General features: G+C 36.3%; 2 protein-coding genes and 1 pseudogene across 2 annotated transcripts; 2 read left to right on the forward strand and 1 right to left on the reverse strand.

Annotated features, from left to right (window-relative positions):
• The first annotated feature begins 1,196 nt into the window (after positions 1-1,196).
• On the forward strand, positions 1,197-8,818 carry LOC102593838 (FACT complex subunit SSRP1-like). Its single transcript, XM_006338417.2, has 16 exons — positions 1,197-1,262; positions 2,253-2,438; positions 3,287-3,392; positions 4,156-4,292; positions 4,459-4,542; positions 4,661-4,755; positions 4,844-4,952; positions 5,101-5,187; positions 5,263-5,355; positions 5,522-5,719; positions 5,805-5,950; positions 6,036-6,180; positions 6,335-6,433; positions 6,521-6,694; positions 8,094-8,172; positions 8,359-8,818. The coding sequence occupies exons 1-16, from the start codon at positions 1,209-1,211 to the stop codon at positions 8,484-8,486; spliced, it is 1,920 nt and encodes a 639-aa protein (XP_006338479.1). The 5' UTR covers positions 1,197-1,208; the 3' UTR covers positions 8,487-8,818.
• Positions 8,819-9,747: 929 nt separating this feature from the next.
• Positions 9,748-13,321, forward strand: LOC107060311 (FACT complex subunit SSRP1-like; annotated as a pseudogene).
• Positions 13,322-13,632: 311 nt separating this feature from the next.
• Positions 13,633-15,835, reverse strand: LOC102594149 (probable pectate lyase P59). Its single transcript, XM_006338418.2, has 3 exons — positions 15,606-15,835; positions 14,639-15,051; positions 13,633-14,563 (listed from the first exon to the last, which is right to left on the reverse strand). The coding sequence occupies exons 1-3, from the start codon at positions 15,791-15,793 to the stop codon at positions 13,824-13,826; spliced, it is 1,341 nt and encodes a 446-aa protein (XP_006338480.1). The 5' UTR covers positions 15,794-15,835; the 3' UTR covers positions 13,633-13,823.
• Between the last annotated feature and the right edge of the window lie 3,726 nt (positions 15,836-19,561).

Raw genomic sequence — 19,561 nt, forward strand, 5'->3', positions numbered from 1 at the left:
GATACCATGTAAGCAGTTATAGAAGGAACATATGAATTAAAGAAGAAAGGAAAGAGGATTTTTATTTCTGATTGATTACAATAAAGGAGAATGTGCTCCTTATATAGATCACACATAGATCACACATTGTGCATTCTCTAACAAACTAATACAACTGACAGAGTTAGTTACATAACATAAACTTAACTAACTAACAAACTAACTACTTATTCTCAATAACATTCGAAATATTTACATCATATGTTATAAATCTTGCCAAAGATGTTGTATGAGAGTAGTATGATTGTTGGAAGCAAAAGAGAATTACTTTTAGACACGGATTGAAAAATTTGCTTGCGTGAGGATTTTGAAACTACCTTTCTACCTCACAAAGGGGTAATATATGAGTCTCTTTTTATACCTTATTAAATTACACTAAATATATTATCGTTGTTTTATAGCTTTGACGATTTTGAGTTACTCAGATAATTATTTAACATGAAGTGCAAATATAATTGTTCTTCTGAAAGAAAAAAATGATCTTCGCATTAGACGACAAATCACATAATTTGCCTAACGCAGTTAAATGATTAACGAGATGTAGTTTAAGAGGATGTAAGTAGTAAAGAGCTTCATTTAGTCATCGTTGTTATGAGAATATAAATATACTCAACAGATTAGTGGATAATAGTATTAACTAAATAAGATTTTCTTGGGTGCAAATTTACTCGTTGCTCAAAATTCACTTGAGAGTAGGTTAATTTAAGATGATTTTTTAAAAATGGTTAATAGTAATGATAGAACTTGTGAAACCAAATTTCATTTAGTATAAATTGATAATTCATTCAAATTTTTAAATGCTACGGTTTGAACATAATAATTTTCACAAGCTAAGATTATTCATATGAACGAATTAAGAATAGAGGGTTGATTGTTACATTGTTCATTAACTAATTTGAAAAAAAGAACGTTCTCAAAAAAATAGGGACGACAAATTTACAACAACAACAATAATATAATTAATATAATCTCACAAATAAATCTTAAAAAACCTATTGTGCACATTACAAATAGTCGGTTTCGGGTCGGGTCGAAAAGTCCCAAACCGCGTAATATGTTTCGCGCGGGAGGAAGTTGATGCTTGCGGGGTCTATATATATAAGTGAAGTATACAACCAATTCCTCAGCCCTCTTCGCTTACAGCAGTGTGTGTTTTAACATACGGAGAAATGACGGACGGTCATCAGTTCAACAACATCTCTCTCGGCGGCCGTGGAGGCACCGTAAGTAGTTGTTCTTACTCTCTTCTTGATTCTTGTTTTCTTTTTGTTCTCTTCGTTTCTTGATTCCTACTTTCAAATGGCCTTCCGTGTGTGTTTTCTTCTTCTTCTTAGGTGCATGCTTAAAACCCTAAATCTTATTTATACTAAAATCGTTGTAACAGTTTCTTTTTAAACCCTAACTCTTTCCGTTTTGTTATAATCTCGTTGTTTTTGTTGTTTTAGATGGATTCTTGAAACCCTAGACCTAAAAATTGATGATTATCTTGAACGTGATTGAACCTTAGCACTATGAATTGATGAATTTCTTGAACGTGATTGAACCCCAGCAGTATGAATTGATGAATTTCTTGAACGTGATTGAACCCTAGCAGTACGAATTGATGAATTTCTTGAACGTGACTGAACCCTAGCAGTATGAATTGATGAATTTCTTGAACGTGACTGAACCCTAGCAATATGAATTGATGAATTTCTTGAATGTGATTGAACCTTAGCACTATGAATTGATGAATTTCTTGAACGTGACTGAACCCTAGCAATATGAATTGATGAATTTCTTGAATGTGATTGAACCTTAGCACTATGAATTGATGAATTTCTTGAACGTGATTGAACCCCAGCAGTATGAATTGATAAATTTCTTGAACGTGATTGAACCCTAGCAGTATGAATTAATGAATTTCTTGGATGTGATTGAACCCTAGCGTTATGAATGGATGATTTTATTGTAATGTGATTTAAGCCCAATTTTGTGCTCTGTTTGTTTAGTGCTTTTGTTAGTTTCTAACTCTAATTAAGTGTCTTTATGGGATATTTCCATCTGCTTTGGGCCTATTTGGACAAAAGAAAGGGAGAAAACAGAAGAATTTGTAAGATACACACAAAGGAGAGTGAATGTTACCTTGGTAGAAAGATTTTATTTTCAAGGTATATGTCTTGCATATATGTTAACGGTAATATTTTTCTTAATTTTTTTTTCTGAGAATGCAGAATACAGGGCAGCTCAAGGTTCAGTCTGGAGGTATATTATGGAAGAAACAAGGTGGTGGTAAGGCTGTGGAAGTTGACAAGGATGATATAGTGGGCCTTACTTGGATGAAAGTTCCTCGAAGTAATCAGCTGGGTGTGCGGATTAAGGATGGTCTTTACTACAAATTTACTGGTTTTCGTGACCAGGTTAGTCTCTATTTTGCTTTTAGCAAGTTTCAGTTTATCAGCTCCTTGAACTATTTCATTGCTGATGTAGTGGAATTGAAACAGCTCAATCAATGGAGAGAGACACAGACAGTTAGCCATAATAAGTTTGGAAATTTTGGTACTAGGTTACTCAGTACATGGTAATTAGAAACTTAAGAATAGTTTAATAAAAGGAAACCAGGGAATGGACATGGTTATCAATCTTACAGGTTGACTGATAATTTAATTGAATTTAGGTGTGACCAACAAGGGTGTGGTGGAGTGTTAAGTACTCCGTCATCTTTAACCAAAGGTCTCGGGTTCGAGTGATTACAAAGTTGCTTTTGTTAGGGAGTTCAATGTGGGACTTCTCAGCCCAAATCTGGGTGTTGTTGGGCCCCAATGCATGTACTGGACACTAGATGGGAAACCAAAAAAAAAAGAAAGAATTATGGGTGATTTGGATACCTAACATAGATCTACTTTGGAACTGGCTACTGGAAGTGCTTAGTGTCACAGTTCCACTACTGTAATTTCAGGCTGTGAGGAAAAGAGAAACAAGGGGAGAGCAATGTTCTAAGTTCATTGAAGCCAAAGATAAAGTTCCAAGTTTATTGAGGCCAAAAGGCAAAGTTTTGAGTTTAGTGAAGCCAAAGAAAAGTGATTTTCTTCATTAAGATACTGGTAGAAGCTGACCATCTCTAACTTCTTTGTACAAGTTTATACCTCTGAATCTGTGCAATGTATGTAATAGCTGGAGAACCTGTTGGATAGGGACACATTTATGCATTATTATCTTTTGTTATCAGTTTTTGATGTCCTTTGGTTGTGTATTTACTTATTCGCAGGATGTTGCGAGTTTGACCACCTATTTCCAGAGTTCTTGCGGGATATCTCCGGAGGAAAAGCAGCTATCAATTAGTGGAAAAAATTGGGGAGAAGTTGATCTAAATGGTTGGGATATGTGCTTTCTTCTTTAGTTCACTAGCTCCCCTGATTTTCTTATGCTTGACATACATGTTTTTTCTTTTTCTGTAAATGAGTTGTAATTGAAATAACCTTAATTGTTACAAACAATTGATTTTTTATGCCTTCAACTTAATTGGCTGAATGCAAGTGATTTAAATTTGAAGTTCACACTGCACATATTGCTTTTAATAGTCTTTCAATTGATCATATATGGAAGCAAGATTTAACACTGAAGAGATCTGTTGTCTTAGTATTTCTTCTGTCTACATGGGGATTTGTTGATGACATTATTGGTTTTATACAATCTTCAAAGGGCTTTTTTTTTTAAAAAAAATAACATACATGGGAAAGTTGCACAGGTTAGGAGGAAATATTGAAAATAAAGGCAAAAAGGAGAAGAGACCCCCCCCTCTCTTTCTTCAACTGCTCTGCCAGCATAGGATCCCATCCTTTCTACTTCTGGTGTTAGACTACTAGTAATCACCAACTTATTTATTCCATGAGTTATTTACCCTACTTTAAACAGGTTCTGTGTTCCATGAGTTTGGCAATCCATATGTGACATTTGATTGTGGGCACAATGATGCAATTTATTTGTTCCCACCTGTGTGCCCCGATATTTCTTTCTTTTTGTTTGATATTGTCTTTGCCTTTTCTTTTGGTATACACATGTGAACATGATCTTCTCACATCTATTTTATTTGGAATGCGCACACATACATGCTTGACTCTGCTCCACTTTCTGCAGCGAATATGCTCGCTTTTCTTGTTGGTAATAAGCAAGCATTTGAGATATCATTGGCAGATGTTTCTCAAACACAGCTTCAAGGAAAAAATGATGTCCTGTTGGAGTTCCATGTAGATGATACAACTGGGGCTAATGAGGTTACTTGCTGTCCTCAATGATTGCTGTAGATTTATTTTTTTCCATTCGACATGGACGTGTTTCTGATTTTGTTGGCATGCCCAATCATTACTTGAATGACACACTTCTTGACTAATTCTTGAAAGCCATTCTAATCTCAGTAAGCCACACTTTCATTGATTTCAGAAAGACTCACTGATGGAAATCAGCTTTCATATCCCTAATTCGAACACTCAATTTGTTGGTGATGAAAACCGACCTCCTGCTCAAGTAAGCAAAAGGCATATCAATTCAATTTCTTGATTTCATTAGAGGAGATCATTAATCCCTTCCATGACACGATAACTTCTCTTGGTAAAAACCGAGTAATGTGATTTGTACCTATTAGGTTTTTCGTGACAAAATTATGTCAATGGCTGATGTTGGTGCCGGAGGTGAGGAAGCTGTTGTCACATTTGACGGCATTGCCATACTTACTCCAAGGTTGGTTAACTGCTTTTCATGTCATATTCATTATTATTGTTATCTGTTTTTTGCTTCAGAGTGATTGACATGTGCCCATATGCTGCAGGGGTCGTTACAATGTGGAGCTTCATCTCTCATTCTTGCGCTTGCAAGGGCAAGCCAATGACTTTAAAATTCAGTACAGCAGCGTAGTCCGTATTTTTTTGTTGCCGAAGGTTATTTCTATGTTCCATCCCCCATTTAGCACCTACGTCAATGTTTTAGTTATGCCTACCCCTTTTAATTCCTTCATGCAGCTTTCTGAAATCGTTTTCATTGAACTTTTAAGCATTGTATAATTGACATGACTTCTCTGCTTTGCAGCATAACCAACCACACACTTTAGTAGTTATCACTCTTGATCCTCCGATTAGGAAGGGCCAAACTTTGTATCCGCACATTGTATTGCAGGTATTGATTGATGCATATTAGATAATGACGTACATTCTGTTTTGGTATCAACCTGCTGCTTCTTTGTCTTACCAGTTTGAGACGGACAATGTGGTAGACCTTTCGCTGGCTTTAAGCGAAGACCTTCTGAATACAAAATACAAGGAGAGGCTGCTAATGGGTTACAAAGTAATTTTTTTTTTTGCGTTTATAGTTGTTTGGATTTGCAGCAACTGTGAAAATAGAAATGCAAGTTCATTGTTTGTCTAAAAAAAAAAAATGCAAGTTCATTGTATTCACGTGTTTGGTGTTGTTTACTTTTTAGCATTTAATTATAATTTTACTTATGAACCAGGGTCTTATCCATGACATCTTTACTCAAATTTTACGCGGCTTGTCTGGTTCCAAAGTTACTAAACCAGGGAAGTTCCGTAGCAGTCAAGATGGGTATGCGGTGAAGTCCTCATTGAAGGCTGAAGATGGACTCCTCTATCCTCTTGAGAAGAGTTTCTTCTTTTTACCTAAACCTCCAACTCTTATACTGCATGAGGAGGTAAATTCAAATTTCTGTAAAGCTCAAAATCTTGTGAGATACATCTTCATTCTTGAAAAACTGACCTATTTCACTATGCAATTAGATTGATTATGTGGAATTTGAGAGGCACGCTGCGGGCACGGCCAACATGCATTACTTTGATCTTCTCATCAGACTGAAAACTGAACAAGAACATCTTTTCCGGAATATCCAGAGAAATGAGTACCACAATCTTTTTGATTTCATCAGGTTAGCTTTACTTTCAAGCCTTCTCTCTCAATTTGGGTTTAACAATTCTGCTTAGTCTTTCTGACACAATCATTGAGTAATGCAGTGGAAAGGGTCTGAAAATAATGAACCTTAATGAAGCTCGGGCTACAGAAGGTGTTCCTGTTTTACCCGATGATGACGATGATGCTGTTGATCCACATCTTGAGCGTATTAAGAATGAAGCGGGTGGGGATGACAGTGATGAAGAGGTAAACATGCATATTTGTAATTTCATCGTCTTCAACTCCATGGTCTTCTCTCTAAGTCATCCTCAGTGTGTCTTGTTGGATTCTAGTATCTTTGCTTACCCTTTGTGTTGTTGGAAATTCTTAAAATACTGTCTGACATTCATAACCTTTCCAGGACGAAGATTTTGTCCTCGATAAGGATGATGGAGGGTCTCCTACTGATGATTCTGGAGGTGATGAATCTGATGCCAGTGGTAGTGGTGGTGAGGAGGAGGTATAATTGCCCTTTCACGTTTATATATTTTCAAGTTCTTATCTACAAAATTGGAAAAATATGAGCATTCATGTATGGTGGCTTCAGAAACCTGCAAAGAAGAAACCAAAAAAGGAGGGTACTGTGTCAAAGCCATCTACAAGCAGGAAAAAGACAGATGATGATGGATCGAAGAAGAAAAAACAGAAAAAGAAGAAGGATCCAAATGCTCCGAAGAGGGCAATTAGTGCTTTCATGTACTTCTCGCAGAGTGAAAGGGAGGTAGGTATTCTGTGACATGATTTCCTTCTTAGTAAACCAATGACTTCTCCCGTGTTCTGTGGTCTGTATCCCAGTTTTTTATGTTAAGAGTTATTGAAACATATAATGTTCATTTTGAAGGAAACAAGTCTTCAGTCCCCATCAGATGAATAAAAATTGGCACCCAATGCAGCGTATCTAAGTCTAGCTTTCCTCACATGAATGTATTTGGAGTCTGGGCTACTCAAAACAACTGATCCATGCATCATCGTATTATTAACAACTAGAAAATCTAGTCCATCATCAAGCTGATAAAATGGTAATAGACTTAGAAGTGCCAGGGTCCATAATCCCATTTTTTTTTTAATGAAGGATCCCATAATTTCATATTAGGGTTCCTTTATTTATAATATAAATCCTGATATAATGGAGTTCCTTGACCCTTTGGGGTGGCCCAGTGGTTTGGGCTTTGGGCTTGGGACTTCCCTGGTGGAGGTCTCAAGTTCGAAACCCCTTGCCAGCGAAAGCAAGGGGTTTGCCTTCTGGGTCAAGTTCGTCGTACCGGGCTTGCCTAGTGTGGGTTACCTCTCCTATGTGGTTTGCGAGCTATTGCATAGGAGCCGTGGGTTTTACCCTGTGCGCACCCAAAGGGTAGCGGCTGCGGGTTTCCCTTGTCATCAAAAAAATAATTGAGTTCCTTGAACCGGTGCCTTTCATGGGCATTTCATCCTAATAGAGGCATTCTGGGTGGTAGATTCATTTCCTAAGTTGACAAATTTTTTGAGTCCTTGAGGACAATGACATGTCTAGACAGTCTTCTGTTCTACAAGTGTAAAGGGCTAATTCCTAGTGCAGGGTTGACTGAGAGAGACTTGGTGTCCTTACAGAGTAGAGTGCTCGGAGGTGGAAGAGAAAATAGGGACCACATTGCTTATTAATGAGATGGGAGGCTTCTTGTGATGGGCGTCACTTAGGCCCAAGATCTAAATTTAACTAAGTTTATTACTCCCTCCATCCAACAATAGTTGTCAACTATACTATTTTGGGACATCCAACAGTGCTTGTCCACTTTATGAAATTAATGGATAATTTTATACTTAGTTCCTAATTTACTCTTATCATTAATTGTAATCATTTCCTATTACATTTTTCAAGGCATTGTATTTATTATATTCAAAGGGTGATATAGTAAAATTACCCTTCTATTTATAGTTTCTTAAAGGGTGTGTTAAGTCAATAGTGGACAACTATTGTTGGGCAAAGGAAGTATAATTTTCTGGTTTGTTGGAAATTACACCCACATGCTGTTACCGTATTAGCCTGCTTCTTTTTTGAGTTGGTGTGTTTTCTTGCTTTGAGATACCTTTCAAGACTCATCATGGTTGTAACGTTTCATTCACTTCCCTTCCGTTTTTTGTAGAATGTGAAGAAAAGTAATCCTGGAATTGCCTTCACTGAAGTAGGGAGGGTTCTTGGAGAGAGATGGAATAAGCTGTCAGGTTGGTTGTTTTTGTGGCTTTCAGTATTTATCTTATTTGCTTCATTATTTTATATTTAAGGGTGGTTGATACAATGCTCGTCATGTTTGTTGCAGTCTGTTTTGTGTTTTTATTTTCTTTGTTATATTATATTTAAGGGCAGTTGATACATTTATTGGCTCACTTGCTGTATTTATGATTTTGCAGCTGAGGAGAAAGAACCCTTTGAGGCCATGGCCAAGGCAGATAAGAAACGCTACAGCGAACAGATCAGTGATTACAAGAACCCTCAGCCGACTGTCGTGGATTCAGGGAATGAATCTGGGAGTTCTTAAGTGCAAAATCATTTAGATAGAGTGTGGTAACTTAGAAGGTCGACATGCCTAATCAGCAATCGTGGTTCATAGTTGGAAGTCCTTGCTGCTAACGTTTATGTGAAGCTCAAGTTTTGGGAAAGTTGAGAAAATAGGTTTCGTGAGGCACTTTTAATCAACAGCATAATGAAATATAATTGTTTGTGATATTCCGGAGTATTCTAGATATTCCTCTATGATGTGTAGCATAATCTAGGAGCTACGTAAATTCTCCTTAACCTGCGTTTTCCGGATATAAAAGGTAACTTTATAATTTGATGTGCTTTTTATTAGAGATGTCTCTAGGAATTGAAGTTTATGTGTTCCTATTTAAAGTTATTATCAATTGAAATCATAGCCAATATAACACTGCAGATCTGTCCATCGCCTTTACTTGATTAACACAGCCAATAATTTGTTGCAACACCTTGTAGCCGAAGCCCGAATGTGAAATTTTGTGGAAGGCAGGAGGTTTGTAAAATGTCGTGGACTTGGACATCAATCTCTTCCCAAAATGATTAAAAGCCACAGTAATTTGCATCTTTTTATCAATTGAAGAACTGTCACTCGCACCAAAAAGCATCACTTGGTTATGTTCATAGCTATTCGAAATGGTAACATCAGTGGATCCCTCCACAGCATCAACAATCCCGTCATAACAACTCCACATTGGCACATGATCCACCAATATAGTCGATCAACCAAGTATCGAAATACCATCTCCATTGCTCTGTGTCCGTTGTCCAATGTGGTCCACCGCGTCTCTGATCATCCCACCATTGCCTACCACAATGTTGTGAATGCGCAGTCCGTGAACGATCACGTTTTTCACCATTGCCTATCACAATGTCGTGAATGCGCAGACCGTGGAAGTCACGTTATTCATGTAAGAATAATACCTGTCCAGACTTAAAATAATTTACGATTTCGCTTGGTATTAGCTGATTTAAGAAGGCTCTGTTTTTTTTTTAAAAATAAACAAATAGTTTAGATAGAAATGTTGAAATTGATATTTAGTTAATTGATAATAAGGCACTTTTCGATTAAAATGACCAAAATGTCCCTAAAACGGTTAAATTGATAATAAGGCACTTTGCATGAAAAAAAATAAATTTGCTTAGCAAATGCACGAGTAACATTAATCGGGTCGGGCATTCATCTGCTTCCTGGGCTTTCCTCCTCCACACCTCATCATCAATCCCTTCCATGACATGATAACTTCTCTTTGTGAAAATTGAGTAATATGATTGTTCGTGACAAAATCATGCCTATGGCTGGTGAGGAAGCTGTTGTCACATTTGGCGGCATTGCCATACTTACTTCAAGGTTGATTAAGCGCTTTTCATGTTGTTATCTGTTTTTTTGCTTCAGAGTGATTGACAATGTGGGCATATGCTGCAGGGGTCTTTACAATGTTGAGCTTCATCTCTCATTCTTGCGCTTGCATGGGCAAGCCAATGACTTTAAAATTCAGTACAGCAGCTTAGTCCATACTTTTTTGTTGCCAAGGTTGTTCCCCATTTAGCACCTTTATCTATGTTTTAGTTATGCCTACCCTTTTGAAAACGTCTTCATTGAACTTTTAAGCTATTTAAAATTGAAACTGACTTCTCTGCTTTTGCAGAATAATCAACCACACACTTTAGTAGTTATCATCCTTCGATTAGGAAAGGCCAAACTTTGTATCCCCGCATTGTATTTGCAGGTATTGATTGATGACGTACATTCTATTTTTGGTATTTACCTGCTGCTTTTTTGTCTTACCAGTTTGAGGACAACGTGATAGACCTTTTGCTGGCTTTAAGTGAAGGTCTTTTAACTATGAAATACAAGGAGAGCCTGTTAACGAGTTACAAGGTAATTAGTTTTTTTTTTGCATTTATAGTCATTTGGATTTACATCAACGGTGAAAAAAGAAATGCAAGCTTATTCACGTGTTCAGTGTTGTTTACTTATTAGCTTTTAATATGATTTGTGAACCAGGGTTTTATCCATGACATCTTTACTCAAATTTTACGTGGCTTGTCTGGTTCCGAAGTCACTAAACCAGGGATGTTCCGAAGCAGTCAATATGCGGTGGAGTCCTCACTGCAGGCTGAAAATGGACTCATGTATCCTGCTTATACTGCATGAGGAGGTATATTCACGTTGCTGTAAAGCTCAAAATCTTGTGAGTATCATCTTCATTCTTGAAAATCTGACCTATTTCATTATGCAATTAGATTGATTATGTGGAGTTTGAGAGGCACGCTGTGGGCACGGCCAACATGCATTACTTTGATCTTCTTGTCAGACTGAAAACTGAACAAGAACATTTTTTCCGGAGCATCCAGAGAAATGAGTGCCACAATTTTTTTATTTCATCAGGTTTGCTTTACTTTTAAGCCTTCTTCACTCTCAATTTGGGTTTAACAAGTCTGCTTAGTCTTTCTGACACAATCATTGAGTAATGCAGTGGAAAGGGTCTGAAAATAATGAAGCTTGGGCTACAGAAGGTGTTCCTGTTTTTCCCGATGATGACGATGATGCTGTTGATCCACATCTTGAGCGTATTAAGAATGAAGCAGGTGGGGATGACAGTGATGAAGAGGTAACCATGCCTATTTGTAATTTCATCGTCTTCAACTCCATGGTCGTCTTTCTCTAAGTCATCCTCTGAGTGTCTTGTTGGATTCTAGTATCTTTGCTTACCCTTTGTGTTGTCGGAAGTTCTTGAAATGCCATCTGACATTCATAACCTTTTCAGGATGAAGATTTTGTCCTCAATAAGGATGATGGAGGGTCTCCTACTGACGATTCTGGAGGGGATGAATCTGATGCCAGTGGTAGTGGTGGTTAGGAGGAGGTATAACTGCCCTTTCATGTTTATATATTTTCAAGCTCTAGTTTACAAATTGAAAAATTATGAGCTGCCAATCATGTATGGTGGCTTCAGAAATCTGCAAAGAAGAAGCCAAAAAAGGAGGCTACTGTGTCAAAGCCATCTACAAGCAGGAAAAAGGCCGATGGTGATGCATCGAAGAAGAAAAAACAGAAAAAGAAGAGGGATCCAAATCCTCCGAAGAAGGCAATTAGTGCTTTCATGTACTTCTTGCAGAGTAAAAGGGAGGTATGTATTCTGTTACATGATTTCCTTCTTAGTAAACCAATGACTTCTCCTGCGTTCTGTGGTCTGAATATAATGTTCATTTTGAAGGAAACAAAGTCTTCTTTCCTAATCAGAAGAATAAAACTAAGTAGCCAATGCAGCATATCTAAGTCTAGCTTTCCTCATATGAATGTATTTGGAGTCCGGGCTACCAAAAGTCCAAAACCACTAATCCATGCATCATCATGTTATTAACAAAAAGAAAATTTAGTCCATCATCAAGCTGATAAAATCGTACTCTTAACTTAAAAGTTCTAGAGCCCATAATCCCATTCTAGTATCCCTTTATTTATAAATCTAGAAATAATTGAGTTCCTTGAACCGGTACCTTTCATGGGCATTTCATCTAAACGAAGGCATTCTGGGTAGTAAATTTACAAAGACTGAAAGGCATGGATGGATAAGAACCAAGATAGACATAGCCTTCCGTTCTACAAGTGAAAGGGGATTGTTCCTAGTGCAGGGTTGACTGAGAGACTTAGTGGCCTTACAGAGTAGATTGCTTGGAGGTGGAAGAGAAAATAGGGACCACATAGGTGATTAATAAGATGGGTGGTCTCCTTGTGATGCTTGGGCAATCCCTCCTCCCTTTGAGCTTAGGTGTCAGTTTGGCCGAAGACCTAAATTTAACAAAGTTTATTATAATTAGTCTGGTTTGTTGGAAATTACAACCACATGCTGTTACTGTATTAACCAGCTTCTTTTTGAGTTGGTGTGTTTTTTTTGCTTTGAGTTACCTTTTGAGTCTCATCATGGTTGTGATGTTCCATTCACTTCCCTTCCCTTTATTTTTGTAGAATGTGAAGAAAAGTAATTCTGGAATCGCCTTCTATGAAGTTGGGAGGATTATTGGAGAGAGATGGAATAAGCTGTCAGTTTGGTTATTTTTGTGGCATTCTGTTATTTATCTTATTTGTTTCATTATTTTATATTTAAGGGTGGTTGGTACAATGCTCGTCATGTTTGTTACAGTTTATTACTCCCTCCGTCCACTTTTAATTGTCATGTTGCGTTTTTTTATAGTCAATTTGACTAATTTTCAAAGTTGGTACTATAAATTGCAATTTTTTGCATATCAATATTTCATCATAAAATGTTAGTCAAAGTTCTTATAGTTTGACTCTAAAAAAGGAAACCATGACAATTAAAAATGGACGGAGGTAATATGTGTTTTTTTTTCTTTAGTCATCTTATATCTAAGAGCAGTTGATACATTTATTGCCTCACTTGCTGGATTAATGATTTTGCAGCTGAGGAGAAAAAACCCTTTGAGGCCATGGCCAAGGCAGATAAGAAGCGCTACAGCGAACAGATCAGTGATTACAGGAACCTTCAGCCGACTGCCATGGATTCAGGGAGTGAATCTGGGTGTTTTTAAGTGCAAAATCATTCAGATGGAGTGTGGGAACTTAGAAGGTCCACGTGCCTAATCAGCAATTGTTGTTCGTAGCTGAAAGTCCTTGCTGCTAACGTTTATGTGAAGCTCAAGTTTTGGGGCAGATGAGAAAATAGGTTTCTTGAGGTACTTTTAGTCAACAGCATAACTAATATAATTGTTCCTGACATTCTGGAGTATTTCTAAATATCCCTCAGCATAGTCTAGGAGCTACGTAAATTCTCCTTAACCTGTGTTTTCACTTTTCAGGATATAAAAAGTTTAGTTTTATAATTTGGTGTGCTTTTTACCAGGGGTGTATCTAGGATTTGTGTTTCGGAAGAAATGGAGAGGCTAACAACAATTGTTTAACTGTTATAAGCCATATAACAATTAGTAAGCAATATACAATCTTTTTACATTTTTGTACCATTAGCAGGTTGATAATTGCGAATCAACAAAGTTATAGTTTTTTTTATCATTACTTTACAGATGAAGATAGTAATTGCTTTCAACTAGCTCTCCCTAGAATCCCTCCCCCCTTTTAAAGCAGATGCTAGTTTTAGGGAAAAACGAGTAATATCCATCCCAGATAGAAGAAAATATAAAATAACATTGACACAGTTGTATAGCTTGGTATGAATTTGCATCTTTTTGATTTCATTGTTCTTTTGTAGTCCTTAACAATTCAAAATTACAAAGAATTTTGATACAATAAATGCATACAAAGTTAGTTTAAGGATATATGATGAGAATGAGTTTGCTTTGGTGATAATATGTATAGGACAATAACTGTCTAACAAGCTTCTCCTGGCTTGCAATTTAGTGCCCCTGAAAATCTTGTAATCCAAGTGACTTGATCCCCTGAGGCTGATACAATCCCATCAAAAAGCTCAGTGTGTTTCTTGGTCCAATCTGGATCTCCAGATTCAACAAAGAATGCTCCATTCATGAATAGATCACCTTGTGATCTCCATGACCATTGTTTCCACACTGATTCTGGGGAATAGTCCCTCTTTGTTACCTCTTTCTTGAACATGTCAGGAGGAGCAATGAAACGATTACCTTGACTAATAATAGTGGGATGTTGGCTACCACCAATAGCATACATATTCCAATGTGTGTAGTCATTGTTAACCACATGAATAAAACCCCATCTGCACCTTGGCATTCTCTGTATCAATCTCTTCCCAAAATGATTATAAGCCACAGTAATTTGCATCCTTTGATCAATTGAAGAACTGTCACTTGCACCAAAAAGCATCACCTCATTATGATCAGTGAAATGGCTATTCGATATGGTAACAGCAGTGGATCCCTCCACAGCATCAACAAGCCCATCATAACAACTCCACATTGACACATGATCCACCCATATATTCGACGAACCAAATATAGAAATACCATCTCCGTCGCTCTGTGTCCGTTGTCCAATGTGGTCCATCGCGTCTCTGATCATTCCACCACTGCCCACCACAATATCGTGAATTCGGAGACCGTGGATAATCACGTTCTTCACGTACTGGAGCATGAAACCTGTCCAGACACAATATAAATATAAGATTTCACGTTTTTATTTTATAAATATTTAATTGCAAACTCAATAAATACCTGCTCCATTAGCAATGTGAACGTTAACTCCGCGGCCATCAATGGTCTTATCGCTTTGCACTATGAGTTCCTGGTGTAGCCTAATGGTCATGCTTTTAGCAAATATGATCCATAATGGCTCCTTTTGAATGACACCATAACGGAGGGTTCCCGGCTTAGGGTCGCTAGTGTCGTCGGAAGAATCCGTGACGACGTAGATCTCGCCGGCTTTTCCGCCGGTGGTCCCTTTTGCAAATCCCATTGCACAATCAGCTAATCTTTTCCGATTGTCGGCCCAATTAGGTTGGCATCTCCAGCACCTATCAATTGGGTTGGTGACTAAGCAAGGCCCATTGTATTTTTTCCCGCCTCCTTTTAACTCCCTCCTTGTTCCATTTATTGCCAGCTTCGCTTCCTTTATTTCCTTTAAGGCCCTGTTTTATAGTGTTTTAAATTAGAAAGGTCACCCATTAAAGTCAAGAAATTAAATTGTTAGCCAGTTTTAGTGAGCGTTTGATTGTGATTTTTTTGTAAAATATAGCTTTAAAGTTGAAGTTGTTCTTGAATTTTTCTTAGTAGTTTGAAGTGAAAATAGCTTTATGTTGTTTTTCAAATACTTTTTCAAGTTCAATTATCTAAAAAGTGACTGTATTCATGGCCAAACACCTTGGCGCTAATCCTAAGAAAATAATGAAAGCGTTTGAAGTGCGAGAAGCAAGCGTTCTCAATCTTTTAATATTAAATAAGATGATAAAATATAGATGAAAGAAAAAATGTTTTTACTCTCAATGGATAACTGAAGATATATTTGTAAAATTTAGGGGAAAGAAAGTTGTTGAAAAAAAAAACAGTAAAAAATTGAAGCACAGACCAAAAATATCTTTTATGTGTAAATGTCACCTAATTAAATACTATAATTGCGAGGCTTACAAGGATCAAAAACATTTAAAAAAGAGAAAATAGATTGGGAGGAAATTAATTAACGTACTGTCCAGTTTGCTTAGCAAATGCAAGGGTGACATTGATCGGGTCGGGCTTGTAAGCCTTTATGGCCCATTCATCTGCTTCCTGGGCTCTCCTCCTCCACACCTCATCAAACTCACCAATGTGACCATTTATTGCCAAAAATGTGGAAAATAGTAACAGAGACAAATATACCAGCTTAGTTCCTCTCATTTAAAGATTTATGATAATTTAACTAGTTTAAGTTTGTTTGTTTTTTTCTAAAAAAATGAAAGAAGGTCTTAATTGGGTCAAACCCTTTGGCTTTTTAGAGGTGAGACCCTCTTTGTTGTAGCCTAAAAAAGCAACAACGTAAAGAGATGTGTTTTTTGTTGATGGAAAAATGTAGTTTAAATACTAAATAAATGCTAATTGACAAATAGCGTAAAATGCGCATAGCCATTATCTTTCAAAGGCAAATAACTTATACAAGTGAATGGTTGGTTAATTAAAAACTTAAGGTCCAAAAATGCCCGAAGATTAATTCTTCCTCTAAATACATTAATTAGTTGGTTGATAGTCTTTATATACGTATAAATCATGCATTAGACGTAGATGAAAAACTATATATATATATAAGGTCTTAAAAATGAAGAAGGGGATAAGGATATAGTTAGGGCATTTCAAGAGTTGTAGAAATTTTGAGAATTTTATTGAAGGTGCATAAATATTGCGGAGGTTACATACTTACTATTCTAGACAATCATATTTGATTTGCTGACAACAACTTTGGAGAAATCAAACTTTCTGTATAAACAAAACCATCTTGAATGCTACTTGCATGTATATAATGATCACAATGAAGAGGCCATATTCGATTGTTTGATTCAAGTGATACATTATGCGTCCTATATACCATTCCATCCCAACAGAAGTAGCTAAGTAGAACTTCATCATCTGAAAACCTATATATTGGTATGATAACATAATCTCGAACAATCTTATAACTAATTGGTATTGTGAACCATTTTGTCCAAGATTCTTTGACACCATAGTCTTTCAGTACCCATATATCAAAATTTTCATGCTTATGATAAAGAGAAAGTTTTCCTCCCAACACTGATACACCCATTTCAATGAGTCTACCCACTTCAACAAGTCTAGGGGAGGACAGAATCCCTGGCAACGGTATCTCTCCATACATCTCATTTGAGATATTAAATGAAACCACGGAATCCCTTGGGAAATGACCGATCCAGTGAAATGCTCCATGTAGAAATGCCAAACATAATTCCCTATCAGGTATTTTAGTGAAACTCATCCTATCTGAGGTTTCTTCAATTTGTCTCCAGGAACCACTTTTAAGTGCTAGAATTTCATCGGGTACTTTGTCATGCGTGTGAATCCTAAGGATCTTATAGTCATCACTAGTAGCGTCATATCCCAATCCATAAACATATTCCTCTTGTGGTGGAATTTCTACATGGCTTGGAAGTATTATTGACTCTCTTGTGGAGGGGTTCCATAACAATAATATGGATGGCTCTACTTCTTCATCATTCCAATAAATCCAAAACCCGATAAAAAATAAACCATCACAACAACAATAGACTCTACCATCAATAGGTTTACGGCTTGACGGGTAATCAAGTCGGCGTATATCCTCAACAAGTTTAGACGACGACGATAAAGAAGAAGAATACAAGTTAAAACCATTACTGTACTTACCGTGCGGCACTTGGGTAATAAGCAGTTTTTGGGAATTTTGATTCTTGGCATGAGTATTGAGATGTTTCTTTATAAAGTAAGGTTCAGATATTAATGTATTCCAAGACTTTGAAACACACTTGAACCGAAGAAGAGACTTCACGGATTGCCTGCTAAGGATGCCTATAATTATTTCTTCGTGACTTCCCATAAGTACAAATTGATTTAGGGTACAGAAGAAGAAAAAAACGAAGATGGAAAAAGAAAGCGCAAATAGAGAACAATTTATAGATTTGAGAAGGCCAACAAATTAAAATGTTACATTCCTTGTAGATATAAAATTTGATTCCCAATAGGAGACTCGAATCGTAAGCAAACCTCACTTCCAACCTGAAGGTTATGAATTCGAGTCACCCAAAAAAATTCACAATAGGATTCCGCCTTCTACAAGGACTGCTCACCATAAACCCTTGTGCTGTTTATGATAGTAGTTTAATAGAAAAACAAATTTTATTTCAAGTTCATTGATTCGCCCCTACCCCAATGTTCTTAACCCTCACCACTTGATCGCTCCCCATCCACCCACGTCACATTATATTTTCTAAATTACATAACAATATTTTTTTTACTTAGTTTATCAAACACTAGAAAATAAAGTAAGAAAATCACTTATTTTTCAAAAAAACAAACAAACATATTTTCTTTAAACGCTTTTCTTTTTTCAAAAAAAGTTAGCATTTGATTATTAAGCGCTTTTCTTTTTTCAAACGAATCCACTAACTTTTATTTAATTCTTATTATTAAATTCATAAAAATATTTAATTGCGAGCCCAATAATTATGATGACTATAATAAATTCAAGGGAAATTTAAAATACATAATCTTCACAATTGGACTCCGTCTCCAACTAGGACGACTATTTGTGTTGCAATTTGTAAGGGTCTTGTACGGTAAGATGTGCAAGTCTTCTTTTTACACCATATCAAACACTTAATAATCAATTGTATACTAAGAAGGCTTGATTAAATCCATTGATTAAGAAAGCTTCTTTAACAAGCGAAAACCATTTCAAAAAGGAGTACTTTTTCAGAAAAAAGTGATCTGCATATTTTCCGGAGAGGAAAGAATGTGCTTAGCTCTAAGAATAGTTTACTTATTAAAAGCAAAACATACAATATAAACAGTCAAACAGAACAAGTGGATTGCAATAAATATCCAGAAATCATCATCAATAGTTTCAATGTTGAGCATAAATTTATGTGTAAAACTTTACTGAAATTAATCCATAATCTTAAAAATATAACAGATTTAATGATAAGAACCTTAAAGATTAAACCCGTAAAGCTTAAATAGTGGATCCACCCCACCCAACCCTGGAAAAATTTCAAATGTTAATCACATTGAGAATCAGGAAAAGTTCCATGAAGAACATTATATCAATCAATTCATTACACCTCAAATTCGAAACTAGTTGAATTCACTTCACTCTTATTTTCAGATCATTTGATTTCGATATTGCTAAATAATTTGTCTTTTCAAGACAAAAGCAAATCTCCCACCCTACAAATAGCCAGGGGCGGCTCAACAAATCTCGTGGCCTAAGGCAAAATTATATTAAGAGGTCCTTAAATTTATTTTATAAAATTTATACATTAACAAGAAAATCTATTTTCTACACAATAGATTAATCATTTAAGACAAAAAATATCAATTTTTACACACACAAAAAAAAAAAAAAAAAGGAAGGAAAAGAGATTATGGTTTTTAGTAGGTGTGTCTTGGCTAGATTCCCCATATTTCAAGTGGAGAAATTCTCAAAAAAAAAAATAATAATGAAGAGGCACCAGAACTTGGCCTGTGAAAATTGCATACCTATAAAAGCAAAACCCTGTAATACTTATTCCAAAACTTTGACCATAAATAGCAAAAATTCTTACTTCAGAAACGTTATTTAGTCATCAAGTCAGTTACTTCTATTGCAGTTTACTTCTTTATTCTCCTAGCTTACTTTTCCAGATAACCTGGCAGCTAAAGGCTATGCAATTTCATAAATGGAAATTTAAGCAGGATTAACTTAACAGATTTTCACCCCTGAATTCAAAGTTAAAACAAATAGTTCGAAATGTAAGGCATTTTGGTGCAGTAGAGATCACTGCATATAAAGTGCAGTGAAATACCTCTTCTTCCTACATGAAATCTTACAAGGAAATAAAGTGCATGTGGGGCACAAAACAGGAGACAGATTAAAGCTTGTATAGCTTACTATTTTCCGTCTATTGATATAGGCATAGGCCA

This window comes from Solanum tuberosum, unplaced genomic scaffold, assembly GCF_000226075.1.
Source record: "Solanum tuberosum cultivar DM 1-3 516 R44 unplaced genomic scaffold, SolTub_3.0 scf00004, whole genome shotgun sequence".
Lineage (NCBI taxonomy): Eukaryota > Viridiplantae > Streptophyta > Magnoliopsida > Solanales > Solanaceae > Solanum > Solanum tuberosum.